Genomic DNA, 24,728 nt, shown 5'->3' on the forward strand with positions numbered 1-24,728 from the left:
GCCCCCAGGTCTGCCTGGAGCGAATGCCTGCTAGATCATGCCGCAGACATGACCTAGCAGATGCCTGTCCGTTTTAAACTGACAGGCATAATACACTGCAATACAGAAGTATTGCAGTGTATTATAGATGCGATCGGATTATCGCATAGTGAAGTCCCCTAGTGGGACTAGTAAAAAAGTAAAAAAAAAGTTTAATAAAGTTAATTAAAAAAAAACGTGAAAAATAAGTGAAAAACCCACTTTTTCCCCTTACAAACGGCTTTACTATTAAAAAAACAAAATAAAGTGAAAAAGTTGCATACATTTAGTATCGCCGCATCCGTAACGACCCCGACTATAAAGCTATTACATTACTTAACCCACACGGTGAACGCCGTAAAAAAATTAAATAAAAAACTACGGAAAAATATATATATATTTAGATCAATGGTCCATAGTTCAGGATTCCAATATAAAACTGTTGTCATATGATTCCCGGAGCACATATATGATCGATATTGGGCATTATATCAGCAGTAGATATCTGTTGTGCTATTCAATACCGATAAATAATAACTTTGACCATGGTAAGTAAACTCTAGAAAGATGACACAATCCGGATTTCTGACCTTTCTGGAGCGTGTTTGGCTTGTGTTACTACTAAGGCCCCATGCACACGAACGTAAAAACGCCCGTTATTACGGCACGTTTTTACGGGCCCATGGACTTCTATTGGACTTCTATGGGGCTCCCGTAATTACGGGTGACTACGTGTGTGCACCCGTAATTACGGGAGCGGTGCTAGGCGACGTCCGGGGATAGTCACTGTCCAGGGTGCTAAAAGAGTTAAACGATCGGCAGTAACTCTTTCAGCACCCTGGATAGAAACTACCGATCACAATATAGATCAACCTGTAAAAAAAAAAAAAGATGTTCATACTTACCCAGAACTCCCTGCTTCTTCCTCCAGTCCGGCCTCCTGGGATGACGTTTCAGCCCATGTGACCTCTGCAGCCAATCACAGGCTGCAGCGGTCTCATGGACTGCCGCGTCATCCAGGGAGATCGGGCTGGATGTCGAAAGAGGGACGTGTCACCAAGACAACGGCCGGGTAAGTATGAATTTCTTTTACTGCGGAAAGGGCTGTCCCTTCTCTCTATCCTGCACTGATAGAGAGAAGGGCTGCCGATTTAGTGCAGTGCAATTTTGCAGCGAAAACGTGCCCGTAAATACGGGTGGAATACTGGTGACACCGGACCCGTATTTACGGGCACGGGTCTGTAAATACTGGTGCAATACGGGTCGAATACGTGTGACCAAGGACCCGTATTTACGGGAGGAAAAAAAAATGATCGTGTGCATGGGGCCTAACTCCCATGCCTGCTTTAAGAATGCAGAAGGCTCTGCCAAGGCTGAAGCTTGCAAGAGGCATTCTGTCCTGTGGCATCAACATGCCCACACATGCTTGGCTCATGCCACTTTTGCTAAGCTTGCATTAAGCTTTAGGCTACATACGTGGACATCTTGTAGAAAACAGCAAGCGGGAGATTACTTACTGCATTATTGACAATGCTATGTGTTTACAATGCATTTTTTTTAATGAGATATGTACGTGGAAATTTTCCAGTAAAATGTCTGAACAACGGATGATATCCAGCATCTGAATGAGTAGGGGGGCATTGACCCCTAATCTCCATGTCTTTCACTGTTCTCTATGCAAGGAATGTACAAAATTAAATGTTGGTGAAAGCCTCTTCCAAGAATAATAATATACATTAATAACCTTTCACTGGGTTAATATTTTGCTTTCTAAACTTAATCAATCAAAAATTTTCTGGATATATGCTACAAGAAATGCAATAATCTATGATGTATGAATATATGGAAAACCGTAAAAGTTCTATCTATCCTTTTTTCATACATATATACTACGGAGGATTGCTAAGTCTAGGTGGTGGACTCTAAACCACACCTTCAAAATCTACCATTAATCCGTTAGTGACCGCCCCATAGTGTTTTTACGTCGGTCACTAATAGGCTTTATTCCGATGCAATAGCCTTTTTACGGCACTGCATCGGAATAAACAAACAGCAGGAAGCCGTTAAATCTCCCTGCTCTCAGCTGCCAGAGGTAGCTGGGGGCATCGCTGCTCGAATAGGTGAGATCGATATTAATATCGATCTCACCCGTTTAACCCCTCCGATGCGGTGCTCAATAGCGTGCGCCGCATCTGGGTGGTTTTGGAGAGAGGGAGGGAGCTCCCTCTCATTCCACTGGCACCCGGTGATAACTACGTAACTATGTATTCTCTATACAGAGCCGCTGTATCGTTCTCTAATCACTGAATCCGTCAGTCCAGCGGACCTCACGGGTCCAGTGACAGCGTAGTCTCTGACACTCAGGATCCACCTGTAATCTATCACATCTAAATCATCCAAAATATTACATGGTCAGACATTCATGGTCAGACACCCTGCGGTGTCCAGGTCAAAAATATTTTGTGGGGGAAAACATGCTTGTGTGAATTTAGTCTTACTCTGTTTCCAATGCTTCTGTATACAGTAAAGGGCCTTTTCTGTATGGCTTCTTTTCACTGTAATAGTTGCATTATAGCAAAGCTCCCATACTGTACACAGTCTTTGTGAAGATTTCTGCAGTTGTTACTTCAAGCGAAACACGGACCATGAGAGATCAACCCACAATATCTTTTATAGCTAAAGCAGAGTCCGATAATATTGAGGATTGCATCCGCTTGGCGATTCCTGATTTGTTTTAATTGTTGTGGGAAACACTTTAACATTTAAAAGCTCAATAAAATAATCAGAATTTTGACATAAGTGGGCACATTTTTAGATGTAAACTCTTATTGAATGTTTTTTTTGAGAAAATTACTACTGATTGATTAGAGTTACTATAAGAATACAGCATTTTATAGCCTGAGTAAAAATGGCATTCGTGGTGAGGAGGTAGCAGATGCAATTCGAACCCAGACCAGCAGTCCTCCATTCCTTTTCTCCATAGCTGTGGTAAGACGCGTTAGACAAGCATGTTTACTTCCACTCCATACAGCTTTTTGATAGATACGGAAGCCCCTTCTTTCTTGGTGATATCGGTTTCTGAGAAAGCGGAGTGAGATTCCGGAATTTTCAAGTGCCTAGTTACCCAATGATATAACTTCTGCTCAAAGAGCACTGCATATGTAGCTGCAGATCTGTATTAGAAGTGGTGTGTCTAAAGGTCCTCTTACATGGCCCGTCCTGAGTCGTGTAAATGAGCGCCGATCAACGAGACAGCTCATTGATCGGCGCTCGTTTGCGCCATTCACAATGAGTTAGTATGGGGATGGGCGGTCGTTACTCGGAGCGCTTGTCCCCATACATTATTATCACATTGGCTGCACGTCTCCCTGCTTACACAGAGAGATGTGCTGCCGACAATGATAGTGTTTTTCATTTTTAAAACAATACGTTCAGCATATCGTTCATCTGCTGATCGCTGCCCTGTTTAGAGAGGGCAATTATCGCCAGCGAGCGTTCTATGAATGAGCGTTTGCCCGATTTATTGACCCGTGTAAAAGGGCCTTTAGGTTCCATTCACATTGTGTTTGCACGGTACTTCCTGGTGTATCACTGAAAGTACACTAAAAACAGTGTGGATAAACCCTAATCTGTATATTTTGGGTCCTTATCCTTCCCAATGCTGGTTTCTGTAAATGCATACTTTATATCTCCATTCTTTGAGTGAGAAGGTATTCCTGTTGTGATATAAAGGTGACCGTACACATTAGATGTATATTGGCCGAACCCGCCAATTTCAGCGGGACCAGTACACCATCTGTTGTGAATGGCGGTAACCCGACTCCCCCCCCCCCCCCCAACGGCAGATGTCGGTGGAGAGAAGGGTCTGGCATACTGGATTCCAATATGCCCAATCCTTTTTGCAACTAGATAAGTGGCTGCCAGAGGAATCTGTCAGCGGCTTTACTCATACTCCCTGTTGAAAGATAGCCTTGAAATAGGTCCACGAATATTTTAATGAATTTGCCAATATTTTGCAGGAGACACTACCAAAGTGAAGCGACTAAACAATTGAGAGCTACAAGGCTCATAAACACAAGTTACAATAAAATCCTACAAATCCCATGTGATTTTAAAATCTAAATATGCCGAGCGTGCGTGTGTATGAAGGAGTCGTGAGGAATAGCTCTCGGCCGAACAATCGTTTGGCCAACAGCTACTGAAATTTATGGCCAGCTTAATAGGTTTTCTATGTGCTCTGAGCCCATTAACTTCCCCCACTACTTCTACCCCCCCTCGCCCTTTCACTGTTTCACTAAAACACTGAGTGAGAAACTGCAGCTACATCCCGCTCTGTCGCCTCCTCCCTCACCTCGGTCATCTATTTACTAGATAGGGTTTTTGAGAATTAATGAACAGTCTCATACATAGGAGACAGATGGTCCAAAGCAAAGATGTAAAGTAGGCCACTTTTCAGGGCCTGCTTAACTCTGTCACACATATAATAACCCGGGACGAGGTTCTGGTGCTCCATCCAATTTTCATGAAAACTGTGTTCTACTTCCTTCTTATCTAATGGTGCAGCATCTGTGAAGACCACAACCCTATTTGGTTCTAAAAATAAAAACCACACATTTCATTAGAATGTCCTATAGTCTGTGTTGGTTTCCTTGGCTTGGCTTGGTGAGCTCAGTAACCATTCAATTCTATACAGTATAAATTAATGCTTTTAGGTTCCACAAAGTAGCAGCCTTGAGTGTAATCTGGGTTAAACTCCGCAAGAACGTCCATGTGTTTTTTTTTGTTTTGTTTTTTTGCTCTTTTGGTAATGTAGATGATACAAGGTGAGAATGGGGCCATCCCTGATCAATTCTAATGCCCAGCATCTTTTTAATCAGCTTTGACATACACTATTCACACATAACATTGTAATAGATGGTATCACAGAAAAATAAGAATTTGTTAAATACCAAAATTCTTCAGTTTTGAGAAAAATAACAGCTATACGTTTACCTGCATTTATAATGAAGAGTATAGTGGCATTACACGTGTTACAATTTAAAGTGTTTTTCTCAAATGTTAAGTAATGGCATATCGTTAGCATATGACATCACTTCTTAAAAAAAATTATTCGCAGTGTAGTGGCTGCAGTATGTGAGTACGCTCGCTAATATACATTCCCCCTCGCGCTGATTGAGATTTTAATAGACTGGGAGTATAGTGGCAGTCTTCCTTCATGACCACACGACTCTACATAGAATACAGCGGGGCTGGTTAGATGATGAAGAGTCGTGTCGTCTTGAAGGAAGACTGTGCCACTAGTCTTACTGTCTATTGAAAATCTCATAATCAGCGCGACTGGTGACTGGAATGTATATTAGCGAGAGTACTCACATACTGCAGTCACTACACTGCTAATAAATTTTCGCCTTTAAGAAGTGATGGCATGTCGATAGCATATGACATTACTTACCATATTGGGGAAAAACACTTTAAATTGTAAAACGTGTAACGACACTATACTCTTCATTATAAATGCAAGTAAATGTATAGCTGTTATTTTTCTCTAAACTAAACAATCTCATAATCAACGCGACGGGGGACTGGAATGTATATTAGCAGTGTACTCGCATCAGAGAATACACTGCTAATACTTTTCGGTCCCCACATAACCCTTTAAAGAGGTTGTGTCACAAAACACATGTATCCCCTATCCACAGGATAGGGTATACTTGTGTGATCGCTTGGGGTCCGACTGCTGGGGCCCCCAGCGATAAGGAGAACGGGGGACCGAAAGTCCCCCCTGGAAGTCAGGGCTGTATTTGCCAATAGGCACTGAGGGTGCAGTGCCTAGGGCGTCTAGCAGGGGGCAGGCGACTGCAGAATCGTGTTTTTTTTTTTCGAGTTGACTTGTGACCTGACCAACCAGCAGTCAGGTCACTTACAAGGCAGGGGAAGGGGGTGTGCTTCACCAGCGCTCCTCAGACTCTAATACACGCTCTCAGTTATTGGGTTGGCCAGAGCTGCTCACGTGAGCATCTGTGGCCTATCCGAGAACAGTGGGCGTGTCTTAGACTCAGTGTAAGAAGCGATGTGGGGAACCGACGGAAGGGCAGGTGGGCACCGCACCAGCTCCAGGGCAGGTATGTGTAAATCATGTACTTCCTAATGCAGTGGTTCTGAACCGGGGTGCTTCAGCACCCTGAGGTGCCGTGAGAACCATACTGGGGTGCCGCAACGTGCTTTCTCTACTCCATAGAGTGTAGTGCATGTCAGGAGGAGGAGATTTGTTTGCAGCCCCCTTGTGGAAAGTGCCCCCCCTTCCTGTACATAGCGCCACTGTAGCTCCCTGAAGGCGCGGAATCCCCCTGTAGCCGGGGATTCCTCTCCTGGACGGAGTTCTTGATGTCTCTGTCCATATATGGACAGTGACAGCAGGGGCAACTCCTGAAGCGGAATCCCTGTTCACAGGGCAGCCAGCGTGGTGGCCGGTGATTTGGCTCTCGGAGAATCCCCTGGGATCACTGTCCATAAAAGGACCAAGACGTCAGGGGCTCCTCCTGGAGTGGAATCCCCGGTAACCGCGTCGGCAATGCTGTGGACGGGATTCCGCTTCAGGAGTTTCCCCTGAAGTCCATGTCTGTATATGGACAGAGGCATCAATCGCTCCTTCAGGGAGCTACAGAGGCGCTATGTACAGGAATTGGGGTGTGCTACCTACAGGAAGGGGGGGTGCTATCTACAATGGGGCTGTGTGGCACGACCTACAAGGAGGCTGTGTGGCACGACCTACAAGGGGGCTCTGTGGCACTATCTACAGGGGCATCTGTGCGTGTCGGGCTGATGGTCATTTTACTGTGAGTGGGGGGCTGATGTTCTTCAAGTGGTTTCCACCTCTGACTTCCAATTGAAATTAACAGGAGGCAGAAAATACCTGCGGCGCTCGTTTTGAGTGCTTTTTTTTGCCTGCGTCTCTTGCATTAGCTTCAAAGGCTCAAAAAAAATGCAAATAAAAACATCAACTAACGCTGTCAATTCAAAATCTGCCTCGGTTCCAGAAATCAATGGGAGGCGAAGGTTTTTTTTTTCCCGCAAGCAGAAAAAAGACGCGTCATGCCCTTTCTTCAGGCATTTCCGTCTCTGACCACTTTTGGCAGAGAAAGTGGTGTTTTTTGCCCATGGCACTCAATGGCCGCGGCCGAAAAAAAAAACGCAGCAAAGGGAGTCCAGGCAGGTCAAGGCAGTTTTCAAGGGAAAACGGCTCCTGATTTTCAGCCGTTTTTTTGCGGCGTTTTTTATGGAAGTTTTTGGAGCGGTTTTTCTATTGTCAATGAAAAACTGCTACAAAAACGGTGACGTGCACTCCTTTTTACGTGACGTATTTTTACGCGCCGTTATTTGAAAATGAGGTGTAACAGAACGCCATATTTCCCATTTGAAATCAATGGGCAGATGTTTGTAAGCGTTCTGCTTCCGATTTTTCAGCCGTTTTTCGGGACGTGGCCTGAAGAGACATCTGGTGTATGTCCCTGAGTGTATGTGTCTATATACCTAATACACTATTTAAAGTAGTTTCAAACCAACTTTTCTATAAAATCTACATTTTTGTCTTGCAACAGCCAAGTAAAATCTATCTGTAAGCTAGTCAAAGGGATAAGAGGTTATTAGCACCCCTGTTGCATAGACTGAAACGTATAAATACATCCACTATACCTTTTGTGGGAAATATGTCAGCACTATATAAATAATGGATATTAAATGAAATATTTTATGAGAGGGAAAGCTCCATGTTTCACTCTTGAATGATTAAATTGCTTTTACTGCTCCATCTAGTGGGCAATTTTACAACTACACAGGTTTTTATTTGTGTTACCTATAGTACAGTAAAAAAATAGTGTCATACCGTGTTAGCCAGAAACAATAGGCAATGTTAAATACTTGTGTCAAAAAAGACAAAAGTATAGTAAGTATGATACCTTTATTGGCTAACCATAAAAGTTCTATATGCAAGCTTTCAGAGCGCAGAGGCCCCTTCGTCAGGCAATTTTAAAAATGAATGCCTGAAAAAAATGATGATACAATTCCAGTCAATGACACAAGGCCTCAATCTAACACCTGGATTTATGAGCCATTACATGGACACTCGTCACATCCCCGTCAGACTGACTCCAGATGCCTTAACTCCTAAGTCATCACCCCTATAACCTCAGTTTTATTGCCCAGGCTTATCTTAAAGGAACAGTGTCATCACAATTTTTTTTTTAATATGTTAAAGATGTTAGTGCTTTATTAAAAACGTTTATATTTATTTGTGTGTTTGTGTTTTACTTTTTTCTTATTTTTACACTTTTTCTTCCCTATGGGGGCTGCCATTTTTTTTTCCATTTCTGTATGTGTCGATTAACGACACATACAGACATGGAATACGGCAGCCACAGTCCCATAGGGACTGCGAACGGGGCCCGTTCCATCCACTAACATGTACGCCGTCTGTGTGGGAACTGCGCATGCGCCGCTCCCACACAGTCCAATTTGAAATGCGCGCCGTCCGGCGCCATTTTCCTGTGGACCGGAAGTCGCGGCCGGACAGTAAGATTACTACTTCCGGCCGCGGCTTCCGGACTTGTGCACTTGGACCAGCAGCAGCGGACGGGCCGGAGGGAGCCGCGGCGGCAGGAGCAGGTAAGAGATTTCAATGTATGTTCGTGTTTGTGTACGTTTACTACTGTATGTAAACCTACTACACTGTGTGTTAGCTCAGAAAATGGCGACACACAGTGTAGGAGGTTAGACCGTTCAAACCCCTCGTTTATCCCGGCACTAGCCAGGATAAAGGAGGGGGGGGGATGCTGAGAGCTCACTAGAGCGAGGGCTTTTTACCCAATTTTGCAATGCTGCAATTTTGGGAATAGCTCCATCTAGTGACCAGCAATGGGAAATATTATAAATTAGAATTAATTTATAATATTTCTTGACTCGTGAAAAAAATAAAAAAAATTTGAACAATGTTTAATCACCTACACACTAAATGTTTAATTAAAAAAAAACAAACATGTTTTTCTGGCTACACAGTCCCATTCCGTTCTATGGTCACAATGTGAAGGGGCAAGCCATGCATGAGGAAGATGTGCTGAATGAAGAGACGCGCCAGTGCAGCAGAAGGTAGGCCGGTCAGTGGGATAAAATGTGCCCTCTTCGAGAATCGGTCCACCACCACCCAGACAGTCTTGCATCCTGCTGAGGGAGGAAGGTCTGTGACAAAGTCCATCGCAATGTGCTGCCAAAGGGCATTGGGTACAGGCAGAGGTTGGAGCAGGCCTGGAGTGGGTAACCTTGTTAGAAGCACAAACCGTGCAGGAAGAGACAAAGTCCACAACATCTTTGGGTGGCGTGGTCCACCAGAAAAGACGAGCAATCAGGTCCCGGGTCTTAGGAACACCAGCATGCCCAGCCAGTTTAGAGCTGTGTCCCCAGCCGAGAATTCTCCTGTCTGCCAACCGAACAAAAGTCCTCCCTGGAGGGATGTCTCTAACCTGCAAAGGGTTGGCAGTGACAATGCAGGACGGGTCTGTGATACTTTGAAGGGGCTCCACCGTGTCATCCGTCTCAAATGACCTGGACAGGGCAGCGGCCCTCACATTCTTGTCAGCGGGACGGTAGTGGAGCACGAATTGGAAACGGGCGAAGAACAGCGACCACCTGGCTTGACGGGCATTTAGTCGTTGAGTGGACTGGAGATAGGTGAGGTTCTTGTGGTCGGTGTAGATCAAGATGGGGTGAGCTGTGCCCTCTAGAAGATGGCTCCACTCCTCCAGAGCCAATTTGATGGCCAGTAGCTCCCGATCCCCAATAGAGCAATTGCGCTATGCAGAAGAAAAAAGTCTTGAGTAATAGCCACATACTACTGCCTTTCCTTTGGAGCTCCTCTGGAACAGAAGTGCACCTGCACCAACAGAAAAAGCATCCTCCTCCAATGAAAACTGCCGAAATACGTCTAGATGATGGAGGATCGAGGCTGAAGTGAAGGCTTTCTTGAGGCTAATAAATGTGTAGAAGTTTTGGAATAAACTGCCGGTAGAAATTGGCGAATCCCAGGAAACGCTGTATGGCCCTCAGGCCTTGAGGACGTGGCCATTCCAGGACAGACTTTAGTTTCTCAGGATCCATCTTAAGACCTTGATCTGAGATGATGTAGCCCAGAAAGGACTTAAAGATGCACCTCTCCAACTTGGCATATAAGCAGCCAGCTTTCAAGGCACGCTGGGATTTGTAGTTTTGTAACAGGGTGAGGGTCTGCAGATTTGAGACCATTCATATTACACTGTAAGTAAGGATAGGACAAGAGGAGAAACCGCAAAGTAAACTGGTCTACGACGTGTTCTAGTAACAGAACGCCAGGGATCATTCTCCTACAGACAGTATACATCGAGCCGGGATATTGGCAGAACCAGCTAAGAAACAATGCTGCATTATTCGCTGCTCCCATCTAGTATGAGGAAGCCAAGTGGGAAGAACGACAACACTACCCACATCTAGGATCTAGTGCTGGACAAATCCCAGGAGTCGGGTCACCAGTTCAACCAGTTGCAGTAGAACCTGACGGACATGCCTCCGATGGGTCATCCGATCTGGGGAGAAAATCAAAATATCATCGAAATAAACTACAACACAGATATAGAGGAGATCTCGGAAGATATCATGGACGAATTCCTGAAACACTGCGGAACCGTTACACAGTCCGAAGGGCATCGCCAGGTATTTGTAGTGCCCGTCTCTGGTATTGAACGCCGTCTTCCACTCGTCCCCTTGACTGATTTGAATCAAATTATAAGCCTCACGCAAGTCTAATTTTGAAAAAATTCGGGCTCCTCGTGTACGGTCAAACAGCTCCAATATAACTGGCAACGGGTATTTATTCTTGACCGTGATTATGGTTGAGACCACGGTAGTCAATGCAGGGTCGAAGAGATCCGCCCCTCTTCCTAACGAAGAAGAACCCGGCCCTGGCCGGGGAGGAAGGTTTTCATATAAAACCCATCTCCAAATTCTCCTTGATATAGGCTGACATGGATAAAGTCTCTGGCAAGGAGAGAGAATATACCCGTCCACGGGGAAGAGAAGCATTTGGAACCAGTTCAATTGCACAGTCATAATTCCGATGTGAAGGCAACGTCTCAGCCTCTCGCTTGCTGAAGACATCCGCAAAACTGGCATTCTGAGATGGTAGATCGGAGAGTCACTGAGGCAGAGGGGGCATAACAAGACAAACTTGTGACAGGCATTGGCTATAGCATCTGGGACCCCATTGAAGAATTTCCCTGGAATTCCAGTCAAGAAACGGGGCGTGTAGGCGAAGCCATGGCAGACCCAGCAGGATAGGATTGATAGCCTTAGGTAGTACGAGGAAGGCGATCTGCTCCAAGTGAAGAGCTCCGACCCGTAGTGTCAACGGCTCCTTGATGAACCTAGTCAGATCGGGCAATGGTAGACCATTCACAGAGGCAACAGCCAGGAGTCTTTCCAGAAGAACTGTGGGTAGGTGTAAAGGATCCACTAGATCCTGCTGGATGAAATTAGCAGCTGCTCCGGAGTCCAGATTGGCAGATGAGGGATGTGACGTCTCTCCGGAGACGATGGCCACAGGAGTCGATAATTTGGAAGAGGTTTTAACGTTTGGAGACGTCCCTGGAGTTGCCTCTCCAACCAACCCTAGGTACTGGAGTTTTCCGGTTTCTGTGGGCATTGGCACACAAAATGACCCTTAAGGCCACAATACATACATAGTCCAGAGGAGCGTCTGCGCTGTTTCTCTTGTTCAAACAACCGGTCTCGGTCTACCTGCATGGGTTCTTCAGGTAGGGCACTAGGGAAAGGCAATAGTGGTCTCTGGACCAAGGGTGCTGGTCTGTGACCCCGGCTCTCCTGTCGAACCTCTTGAGTGCGCTCCCGGATTCTCATGTCAACCCGAGTGGCTAACAGGATGAGGGCATCCAAGGTAGAAGGAAGGTCGCGGGCCGCCAGTTTGCCCTTGATGTGAGAGGACAGTCCCTGCCAGAAGGTCGCCACCAGTGCCTCATTGTTCCATGCCAGCTCTGCTGCCAGGGTACGGAAGGAGATGGCATACTCCCCTACTGTGGAACCTTCTTGCTTGAGGGTCAACAGAGCGGCTGCGGCAGAGGCCCGGCTTCTCGAACACGGCATGAAAGGACTGCAGGAACAAGGCTAGGTCTGAGAATACAGGTCCTTGTTGTTCCAAGATTGCGTTTGTCCATTAGATCGCTGCATTTAAGTAGTTTGCAGCTCATCGGCACCCCAGCAATGAAATTGCAGGGGTTCCGATGACTGCAATTGCATCCGGAGGCCTAATACTGGCATCCTGGTCTGACTAGCACGGAAGCCTTCCACGCCCCGCCCGGAGGCGGAACCGGAAAGGCTTCCGTGGCCGTCGGCAAGATAGCGCCGACTCGGGAGCTGAGCTGGCGTTATCAGCGGTGGATGTCAGCTGTATGTTACAGCTGACATCCTCCTGTAAGGGCAGGAACCGGAGCTAGCTCTGATTCCTGTCGTTAACCCCTAAGGCCTCGTGCACACTTCCGACACCGTTTTCACAGCCGTTTTTGACGGATCCGTGTGCCGGTTTTAGCGGCCGTGTGCACTCCCATGTGCACTCTGTGTTTCCGAGCGCCGAGCATGTTACTGTCCAGGGTGCTGAAAGAGTTAATGGGGTGCACTGATCGGCGGTAACTCTTTCAGCACCCTGGACAGTACCATGCTCGGTGCTCGGAAAATACAATTTCAATTAAATAAAAAAATAAGTTCATACTTCCTTTCCTCCTGTCCGGCCTCCAGCGATGACGTTTCATCCATGTCACCGCTGCAGCCAATCACAGGCGGTAGTGGCGGTCACGCACGTCAGGATGACGTCAGAAGGCCGGCCTCCAGGGATGACTCTTCATCCCACGTGACCGCCTCTGCAGCCAATCACAGGCTGCAGCGGCCTCTGCAGGCAATCACAGGCTGCCGCGTCAGAAAGGAAGTTCGGACAGGAGGAAGAAGAGGGACTCGTCACCAAGTCAACGACTGGGTACGTATGAACTGCTTTTTATTTTATTTTTAATCAGCAGCCTCTTTTCTCTATCAGTGATTGATTGCTGCCGATTAGTGTAATATTTCTGTAATGTATTTCTGCCCGACCGGCCGTTGCTAGGCAACGGCTCCGTCAGACACGGACGGCACACGGATGCCTTTCGTGTGCCTTCAGTTTTTATTGACGGGCCCCATTGACTTGTATGAGCCTCACGGAATCTCGGACCAAAGTAGGACATGCTCTACTTTGGATCGGGACGGAGCAACGGGGCCGTAAAAAAAAACTGAAGTGTGCATGGCCCCATTGAAATGAATGGGTCAGGGTTCTAGCCGTCAGAAAAACGGCTAGCACCCTGAAGAAAAACAATGAAGTGGGCATGAGGCCTTAGATTCAGCAATTGAAAGCGATCGCTACATTTTAGAGGTTGCTAGCAGATCGGCAGCCATGCCATGCAATCAGGGCTGACAACTGCTGCTATAGCAACAGGAGGCCTAACAATGGCCACCTGCTCTGCCATTACGGAAGCCAGTTAGGCCCCGCTGGGATGCGAAGCCTAATCGGCTTGCTGTCAGTGAATGACTGACAGATCTAATACATTGCACTACATAGGTAGTGCAATGTATTAGCAAAAAAAATAATCAGACAGTTGGATCTTCAAGTCCCCTAGTATAATAAAAGTTTCAAGTAATAAAATAAAACGCAATCGCCCTTTTTCCCTTTTATCAAGTCCGTTATTGAAAAAAATAAAAATAAACCATACATATCTGGTATCGCTACAACCGTAACGGCCTAAACTATAGAAATATTATGTTATTTTATTTTTTTTAAAAACTGTACCAGAATTTCAGTTTTTTGGTCACTTTGCCCTACAAATATTGGAACAAAAAGTCGCATGTATCCAAAAATGGTATCTTTAAAAACTATAGCTCGTCTCGCAAAAAACAAGCCCTTGTACAGCTCAGTCGACGAAAAAATTAAAACGTTATGGTTCTCACAACTTGGCGACAGAAAAAATACATTCTTTTTACAAAAGTAATTTTATTTTTTCAAAGAGTTGTAAAACATAAAGTGCTATAAATTAGGTATCGCCGGAATCGGACTGACACGCAGAATAAAGTTAACAGGTAATTTATAATGCATGTGAAAGATGTATAAAAAAAACGAAAAAACGATGCCAAAATTTTTGGGTTACCTTGCCTCTCAAAAAATAGGATAAAAAGTGATGAAAAAGTCGCATGTACCCAAAAATGGTACCAATAACAACTATCGCTCGTCCCGCAAAAAAACAGCCCTCATACCACTTAGGCCTCATGCACACGACCGTATTTTTTCCCACCCGTAAATACTGGCGTAAATACGGGTCCGGTGTCACACGTATTCGACCCGTTTTGCACCCGTATTTACGGGCACGTTTTTGGCGGCAAAATAGCACTGCACTAATCGGCAGCCCCTTCTCTCTATCAGTGCAGGATAGAGAGAAGGGACAGCCCTTTCTGTAATAAAAGTTAAAGAAATTCATACTTACCCGGCCGTTGTCTTGGTCACGCGTCCCTCTCTTCACATCCAGCCCGACATCCCTGGATGACGCGGCAGTCCATGTGACCGCTGCAGCCTGTGATTGACCTGTGATTGGCTGCAGCGGTCACATGGCCTGAAACGTCATCCAGGACGTCGGGCCGGATGTCGAGAGGGACGCGTCACCAAGGCAACGGGCGGGAGACCGGACTGGAGGAAGCAGGAAGTTCTCGGTAAGTATGAACGTCTTTTATTGTTGTTTTTTACAGGTTTATACTGATCGGTAGTCACTGTCCAGGGTGCTGAAAGAGTTACTGCCGATCAGTTAACTCTTTCAGCTCCCTGGACAGTGACTATTTACTGACGTCGCTTAGCAACGCTGCCGTAATGACGGGTGCACACATGTAGCCACCCGTCATTACGAGAGCTCCATAGACTTCTATGGACTGTCCGTGCCATTATTACGGCCTGAAATAGGACATGTTCTATCTTTTTCAACGGCACGGACACCTTCCCGTGAGAAAACGGGAAGGCACCCGTCGCCAATAGAAGTCTGAGCCCGTTATTACGGGTCGTAATTACGACCCGTAATAACGGGAGTTTTTACGGTCGTGTGCATGAGGCCTAAGTCTATGAAAAAATTAAATTATTTAAGTCTCCAATAAGCCAGTAAAGAAAAAATATGCAGTTGTGCAGGCCCAAGGAACATTTCTTCTGTTTCAAGAGGCGAATTATCAAGGCCCTAAAATTAGGGAACCAGGAAGGGTAGGGCCCAAACATATCTGCTGGAAGCGAGGGTGCCCGTATTATACCAGGACAACACTTCTCAGCAAAATTCCCCAAACTGCAAAGGTGCGGAGTGTGGACCAAAAGGGGGTTAAGGGTGGACATTTATCAGTGCGACACTGGCCTGCGTATAAAGGATTGCTTCACAGGGTAACACACATCTATAAATTATGTTACTAGTTTTTTTTAACCCAATTATTATACCACCTGATTATGCCCCTGATGTACTCTGCCCAGCTTACACATGCCCCCACATTATAAACGGGAACATCAGCAATACTCAAACAAAACTACTACCAAGCAAATCCACGCTCCAAAAGCCAAATGGTGCTCCCTCCCCTCTGAACCCTACAGCGTGCCCAAACAGCTGTTTACTTCCACATATATGGCATCACCATACCCGGGAGAACCCTTTTAACAATTTTTGGTATGTGGCTCCAGTGGCACAAGCTGGGCACGACATATTTGCCACTGAAATAGCATATCTAGGGAAAAATGTAAATTTTTACTTTGCACCATCCGCAGCGCAATAATTTATGGAAAAGACCTATGGGGTGAAAATGCTCACTACACCCCCTAATAAATGCATTGAGGGGTGCAGTTTCCAAAATGGGGTCACTTTCCAGGGGTTTATTTTATTATTTCACATCCGAGCCCCTGCAATTGTGAACCAATGCTTTGTAAATCACCAAATTAGGCCTCAATTTGACATGGTACTCTTTCACTCCTCAGCTAAAACACAGCCTAATAATTAGAGAGCTGTCTTGTTATGGTGGCACATGCTGGGCACCACATATTGGCAAATCTATGGAAAAAATAAAATTTTTACTCTTCAACATCGAGTGCACACTAATTTCTGCAAAACACCTGCGGAGTTAACATGCTCACTATACCCCTAGGTGAATACCTTGAGTGTAGTTTCCAAAATGTGGTCACTTCTGGGGGGGGGGGGGGGGTGGGTTTCTACTGTTTTTTTGGTTCCACAGGGGGGAGAAATTGCCTTACAAATGTTGGGGTTCTTTTTTTTCTTTATTTGTTGAGAAAAGGAAAAATTTTCAGCTAAATCTATGTCTTATTAAAGAAAAAAGATTGTTTTTATTTTCACTGCCCAATTGTAATAGTCTATAAAAAAAAAAAACTCTGGGGTCAAAATGCTCACTGCACCCCTAGATGAATTTCTGAAGGGGTGTAGTTTCCTAAATGGAATAACTTTTTGGGCGTTTTCATTGTTTTGTCCCCTCAGGGGTTTTGCAAATGCGACATGGCCTCCGCAAACCATTCCTGCTAAATGTGATTTCCAAAAGCCAAATAGCGCTCTTTCCCTTCTAAGCCCTGCCGTGTTTCCAAACAGCCATTTATGACCAAATTTGCAATACTCAGGAGAAATTGCTTTACAAATGTTGTGGTGCTTTTTCACCTTTAGTCCTTGTGGAAATTTTTTTTTTTAGCTAAACCTACATTTTCCTTGAAAAAAAATTAGATTTGAATTTTTACGACCTACTTCCAATAACTTCTGCAATAAACTTGTGGGGTCAAAATTCTCAGTAGACCCCTAGATAATTTCCTTGAGATGTTTAGTTTCCAAAATGGGGTCACTTTTGGGGGATTTCCACTGTTTTGGCACAGCAAGTGCCCTTTAAACCTGAAATGGTGCCTAAAATATATTCTAATAAAAAGAAGGCCCCAAAATCCTGTAGGTGCTGCATTGAGTCCTGTGCTTCAGTATATTACCACACTAGGGCCTAAGTATGGGATATTAGCTACATCTGCAGAACCTGGGCAGTAAATATTGTGTTGTATTTCACTGGTAAAACTTTCTGTGTTCCCCCAAAAAAATAATTGATTAAAAGTGAATTTCTAAAAAAAAAAAAAAAATTACATTTGTAAATTTCACCTCTACATTGCTTTCATTCCTGTGAAACGTCTAAAGGGTTCAGAAACTTTTCAAATGCTGTTTTGAATACTTTGAGGGGTGAAGTATTTAAAATGGGGTGACTTATTGGGGGTTTCTTATATATAAGGCTGTCAAAGCCACTTCACAACTGAACTGCCCCCTGTAAAAATAGCCGTTTGACATTTTCTTGAAAATGTGAGAAATTATTGCTAAAGTTCTAAGCCTTGAAACGTCTTAGAAAAATAAAATGTTCAAAAAACGATGTCAATCGAAAGTGTGGTAGAACTGCCTGTCTTACTAGCAGATACATTTTAAATTTAGAAAAATGCAAATTGTTCACATTATTTTGGTGTTTTTCACAATTAAATACTGAATGTATCGAGCAAATTTTGCCAGTAACATAAGGTCCAATGTATCATGAGAAAACAGTCTCTGAATCGCATGGATAGGTAAAAGTATGCAAAAGTTATTACCACATAAAGTGAAACATTTCCGATTTTAAAAAATGAGGCTCTGTCGGGAAGTTTAAGAGTGGCCAAAGAGGGAAGGGGTTAAAAGAAAAAAAATGCTGTAAATGGATCACTCCGTGTGTAATGAATCTATATAATATGAGTTTCACTTTTTGAATTGAATTACTGAAATAATATAAACTTTTTGATCTAATTCATTGAGAAGGATGTGTCTGTATGTATATATGTGTGTCTGTGTTTATATATATATATATATATATGTGTGGGTGTGTGTGTGCGTATATATATATATATATATATATATATATATATATTACACATAATATATATATTACACCGCATTCCAAATTATTATGCAAATGTTATTTTTCGCTGATTTTCCCAAATAGTCGATACAAATGACAGTCAGTATAATATTCAAGCCGTCAACCGTTGGAGTATAATGCAAATTTTATTGAACAAATCTCCTAATGATAACAGATTTTTTTTTTAGAAGTTAAAAACTCAAAATGCACGGTTTCACATTATTATGCACAACAGAGATCAAAACATTTTAAAGGTTGTAAAGAGAACTAAAATGGTAATTTGTTGAATTTGCAGCATCAGGAGGTCATATTTACAGAAGCTCTTTCAATCAAAAAAAAATTAACAGGCCAAGTTACATGTTAACATAGGACCCCTTCTTTGATACCCCTTCACAATTCTTGCATCCATTGAATTTCTAGAAATAACAGCGCGGTATACTTTTACATGGAAAGCCTATAGGCGACGTGTACCATTGTATGCTTTATACACTGGCATACGTCGATGGTAAATGTCGGGAAATCCTTCCAATGTATACCCCAGATGGAGTGCTTGAACGCGGTTGGAACAGAATTCTTATTTTGGGTACCAAATTTCTTTTCACTGGAGGGTTCCAGTGATTCTTCCTTTTTTTTTTTTCTAAGGCCTCATGCACACGACCGTATTTTTTCACACCCGTAAATACTGGCGTAAATACGGGTCCGGTGTCACACGTATTCCACCCGTTTTGCACCAGTATTTACGAACCCGTGCTCGTAAATATGGGTCCGGTGTCACACGTATTCCACCCGTATTTACGAGCACGTTTTTGGCAGCAAAATAGCACTGCACTAATCGGCAGCCCCTTCTCTCTATCAGTGCAGGATAGAGAGAAGGGACAGCCTTTTCTGTAATAAAAGTTAAAGAAATTCATACTTACCCGGCCGTTGTCTTGGTGACGCGTCCCTCTCTTCACATCCAGCCCGACATCCCTGGATGACGCGGCAGTCCATGTGACCGCTGCAGCCTGTGATTGACCTGTGATTGGCTGCAGCGGTCACATGGCCTGAAACGTCATCCAGGACGTCGGCCCGGATGTCGAGAGGGACGCGTCACCAAGGCAACGGGCGGGAGACCGGACTGGAGAGTTGTCGGTAAGTATGAACGTCTTTTATTTTTATTTTTTACAGGATAGGGGATACATGTCTTGTTTATGGCAGAGCGGGGAGATACCTCCCCGCTCTGCCATAGTTTTCATTGTAGTCCCGGCGGTAGTTACGCCACTGGGCTGTGGCCTGCAGACCGGGTAGTCCCCTGACCTCGCCTCACCTCGCAACGCTCCCGTAATCACGGGTGAACACACGCAGCCACCCATGATTACGGGAGCCCCATAGACTTCTATGGGATGCCCGTGCCGTTATTACGGCATGAAATAGGGCATGTTCTATCTTTTTTAACGGCACGGGTACCTTCCCGTGAGCAAACGGGAAGGTACCCGTGGCTAACAGAAGCCTATGAGCCCGTTATTGCGGGTCGTAATAACGACCCGCAATAACGGGTGTTTTTACGGTCGTGTGCATGAGGCCTAATGGAGGGTTTTTAATATATAGGGGTTAGATTTACATATGTTTTTCCTCTTTGCATTGATTCGATTCAGATGATTGCCAGGCTGAAATGAAATGGCTAAAGGGTAAAAGAAGGTAAAGGCCATTACTTTCTTGTACACTGATTTTTTTATTTTAATTTTATTTTGATGAATCCCAAGTCGGTAAGATTCTTTGCTCTACTACACAGAATTTCCTGAACTTTCCCTTTATCTGTGAGATGCGATTTGTTTTCAATTGTATCTACAATATAAAGCTGTTTGTGTCCATCATTACTGAGGTGCGTGAATCTCTGCTTGATCCACAGCACCGAGCATAAGTTGTTCTTGAGATGCAGCCAAAATTCTTCAGGAGGAGAAAGATGTCCTTCCTGAAATTCACCCCAACAAATGCATAGATGACTGGATTAAGGCAACATCTTGTGAAAGCTAGGTTGCTGGTAATGATGATGGCAATATCTTTACTCTTCCTTATGTCACAGGACATCTGATGGCTCCCGAGAAAGTCCGTGGTTTCCATGAAAGTGACCAGTGTGTAAGGAAGTTGAAATATCACAAAGACCATTACAACAGAGATTATAACCTTGAGGGCTTTGTGCTTCCTAAAGCTCCTGCCACTTAGTAGAGTTCTGATGATAATAGAGTAACAAACAACCATCACCAAGAATGGGAAAACAAAACCAAGAAATATCTGAAAAAAGTTGCTCATGCTCTTGATGGTACCTGTGACCTCTTCTGGGAATATCATTTTACATATGTACAATCCATCATGCGGTTTGGATTGACTGTAAATTAATTCTGGTAGACTGAGTAAGACCGATGCCAGCCAGAGAGTTAGGGTGATCAGCTTGCTGTACTTAATGGATCTTTGGCGAATTGTTAGGGCCTCAACTGCTCGGACAATTTCAATGTATCTGTCCACACTAATGCACGTCAAGAAAAGGAACCCACTGAAGAAATTGATGGCATACACGCCCTGGACCACCTTGCACATATCGTTTCCAAACACCCAACCTTTAACTGCACTGATAGACAAAAATGGAAGTGTCAAGAGTAGAAGAAGGTCCGCTACCGCTAGGTTAATCAAATAGATATCAGTCATGGATTTTATCCTTTTGGCAAATCCGTACGTCAAAAGAACCAAAGTGTTGCCAGATATACCTATCAGAAATACAAGACTTTGTACAAGTGGTTGAAAGATTTTGCTGAATTCCTGTATGTTTCTCACATCACAAATCTCTGGAATTTGACTGTCATAATCCGATGGCACATAGTAATCTGTTGTATAGTATTCGGACTTTGAAGTCTGTAAGAAAGAAGAAAATTGCATTATTTGTACGATTTAACATGAAACCAGCCCTTTTATTAAGCTTGAATGTCAATAACGGGGTTCTCACATGAAGGCAACCACTTCCCATTTTAGGGAATATGGTGTTCCTATAATGGGCTAAGTATCAACAACTCCCATTCTGACGTACTCGGCATGTCTATATATCATATGATGTCACTCATTTTAATGACCACTATGTAATATTACATTTCCCTTGCAACAGTATGGCTGGCCGCAACTTTCCCTGTCGATGACCTCTCCTTGCCTGCGCTTTCAGAAGTCGGCCCAAAGTGATCGTCTGATTGCTAGATCGGCTTTATTTGAAAAAAGATCTGTCATCATGAGACACCATTTTTAATGTTTGATGTTTATAGCTCACCTTCCCTCCCTGAACAGTGACCTCTGTACAGGTCACAGAGCATGCGAAAAAAAATCTGTCGTAGAAATGTATGCGTCGTCTCCAGACGTCCGTTTCCTATGTCCATGTATCTGCTGTAAAGCAAATCTCTGAACTGCTCAATGTGCTTTTATAAAGGTATTTTATACCCTATTCACACGCTCCGGAAAATATCCGCATAAAATAATAATGAACGTGCTACAGATTTCAAAATCTGCAGCAAGTTTATTATTGATGCGCTGAAACGCTGCGGGTTAGCTCTATTGAATTAATGGGGCTAATCCACATGCATATCCGCTGGCCAATCTGCTGCAGAAATCCAATTGTCAGCTGTGGATTTCTGCCATGGGTTTTCTGAAATTTACATGTGAACATAGCCTCTTGGTATAATCAGGACTGGATCACGTTTTGTGGAGGCTCAGGCAAAATATTGTGTGTGCCCCTCCCTATTTTTAGAAAGTGCCAGAATCTGAAAGTCACCTTAAATGAAGCTCTTTTGAGCAAACTATTAAATGTACATGTTCTATCATACTACTGTAGACTGACCAATATTTGAACTAATATATCAGTTTAAATTACCTACACTCATCAACATTAAAATTGCGACACCAAGAAGGGCAAGCTGTAAGGTTATTCAAATCGAGGAAGTAGCAGGTGTGGCTAAGATCTGCAAATGATTCAATTTTCATGCACCTAGCTCCAATCTGTGTCATGTGGGAAGAGCATAAAACCGGATTGAAAGCAAAGTTTTTTCTTTAGCCACATGAAACCTCAAAAATCGGTGGTGTGGATGATTGTGCGATGCTTCCTGTTCGTCGACGTGCCAGTTACCGCCACTTGTCACAAATTGAGAGGGACAGAATCCTTGAACTGAGACACTTTGGTTTACCACTCAGGCAGATCGCTACACGCCTAGGCCGAGAGGTCAGCACTGTTTAACGTTGTGTGTCCCGGAGATTGGGAGAACAACGAATGGGAATGACTGCAAGGGCTGCACGGATGGATAGTCTGACTGGAAGAATAACGCATAGCGATCCGTTCTGTACTGCAAGTGAAACTGGATGTCCCGTCCCAAGACTTGGGCGGTAACCAGTGTCAATACAAACCATCAGAAGGCCCACGACATTGGACTACGAACTAAAGTGTTCCATTGACCACGTGCCACCACTCTTAAAGGCGATCATGGTGCGCAGCAAGACGGCAATTGAGGCTGGAATGGAAGTCTATTCTCTTCAGGAACGAGTCCCGTTTTTTTTGTCTCGGACGCATTGGTATCCGAAGGTTGGTCTTTCAATTCAGGTACACTAACAGCTCGGCCTTACATTTATTTGGTCGTGCAACCAGTGGTACAGCCATTTCTCTATAAAGTGTCCCAGAAGCAGTTTTTCAACAGGACCACGCCAGACCACATGTTTCTTGTGCTACTCTGAGCAGCCTGCATGGCCTAAATGTGTACCATGGCCTGCAGCGTCTTAGGACTTGTCTCCCATCGAGCACATCTGGGATGCCATTGGTCGGCAATTGTAAAGGGAGATGCCAGCAGCCAATCTTGATCCCTATAGTGTTGGAGAGATGCTGTTAAATCTTTAAGCATTATACTTTTTTAAGCTACATTATATGATCTTACACTTCCCTTGTTACATGGCTTGGTTTTGACCACGTGCGGGTGCCGCTCCGTGTGTTCTTATCCTTAACCTCTTCCTTTCCTGAGTGATCTTGTAAGTTGATGAATGACAAAATCAAATACTTTTGGGAGCAAAATACATGCAATTCAATAAAAAAACACACACAAAAAAAACAAATGATACAAAGGAGGCCATGGCCTTTAATGCCTCTAAAAGATTTTAAAGGGTTGCACATATAAATAGGAGACACAATGTCATGTCTTGTATGCTTGTACCTATGTTGCACTTTTTGCATGTCTGTTGACACTAGCTTTATTACAGTTTGAGAAGGAGGTAACTAAATTTGGAAAGGCTTTTATATCCTAGTTTTTGAAGCTTGGAACCATTTAAGGGAACATGTCAGTGTTATGGGTCGCATCACATTTAAGACACATTGATGGCTGGACGAGGGATTGCTATATACAGGGGGTTTTCAAGCGTAAAATGTTGATGGCCTATCCCTGGAGAAATTTATATGCTTGGTATTTTTTTTAAAATTTATATAAAACTTGGGTTGTTAACCAGAACTGTGGTTTTAAAATGATCAGTATGGATCATTGAAGATCTGCCGGATAAGTTGAAACATTTGTTTTACACTTCTTTTGTTTTTTTTCTTACTCTATGATCATACGATCAACCGTGGATATAACAAATGGGGGCCAGTGCAAGAGTGCAGTATGGATAACGTGACATTTGTTTTAAAATAACAGCCTATTAGCAATAGTCTAATGGCTAAATAAGGATACACCACGGGCGGACTGGGACTAAAAAGCAGCCGTGGCACACAAACCCCACCAGCCAACATATTATATCTCCCCCCCCCCCCCCCCATCGCGGGAAAATAGCAGCACACAATACGCGGCGGCAAGCTTTTGCTTTATTTGGTTACTACCCTTGCCACTCCCTAAAACATCTAAACCGCACCATCAACACAAGATGGAAAAGAAAGTGGAACATAGAAACACCTGATCATACGGTCAAGGACAGGTGTACACTCACTTTTTCAGTCAGGGACATGTGTACACTACACTATACAAACACCAATATAACCAATACTACCGCCATACAGTGACCATATAGTGGTCAGATATAAGTTCTACAGAGGCGCTCTGCAGAATGGTCTTACGCTGCAGACTATACAAGAGCATACAGTACTGATCAGTTGCAGCCACAGGCCGAATACATATCAATTATAGTAGACCTCTAGACGTCTCCTCTCCCGACATGTCTGTGTTAGTAAATATTTAACGATTACAATAACCATTCTGGAGCATGTTTTCTTAGAACTCTGCATTGTGCTGTCCCTCTGTTATTCCTCCTGGAAATATATTAATACATTGACAACTGGCTGTTACCATTCTCCTTGTCAAAGGGCTGTGTCCCTACACTTTCTAACACTGTCCAATCGTCGTTGATCGTATTAGACTGTGTAGGGAAACATACTATTGACGAGAGATGGTAACACCTAGTTGTCAATTAGCCCGGGCTACACAGAGACTTTTTGTAGCGATACAGATTGATTTTAATCAAGTGACAGCTATACTCCACAAGCTTGGTATGGCTTGGTACTGTAGCTGTAACTCCATAGTTAAAATCAATACGTTGTTACAAAAAGTCTCCATGTAGACACGGCCTTCATTTAAGAGGAACATCACAAAACAGAGTAGATTATCTAATTGGGTATACAAGCATCTACTATAACA

The 24,728-nt window shown here is 43.9% G+C and overlaps 1 protein-coding gene across 1 annotated transcript; it reads right to left on the reverse strand.

Moving 5' to 3' along the window:
* Nucleotides 1-19,878: 19,878 nt before the first annotated feature.
* CCR10 (C-C motif chemokine receptor 10) lies at nt 19,879-20,964 on the reverse strand. The gene has a single exon (XM_075845228.1). It carries the CDS (start codon nt 20,962-20,964, stop codon nt 19,879-19,881), a length of 1,086 nt encoding a protein of 361 aa, XP_075701343.1.
* Nucleotides 20,965-24,728: the final 3,764 nt, after the last annotated feature.

The sequence above is a fragment of the Rhinoderma darwinii genome, chromosome 13 (assembly GCF_050947455.1).
Source record: "Rhinoderma darwinii isolate aRhiDar2 chromosome 13, aRhiDar2.hap1, whole genome shotgun sequence".
In the NCBI taxonomy this organism is placed as follows: domain Eukaryota; kingdom Metazoa; phylum Chordata; class Amphibia; order Anura; family Rhinodermatidae; genus Rhinoderma; species Rhinoderma darwinii.

Coding starts and splice junctions, on each gene's coding strand:
- CCR10 (XM_075845228.1), bottom strand. CDS start 20,964: ATGCAATTTTCTTCTTTCTTACAGACTTCAAAGTCCGAATACTATACA.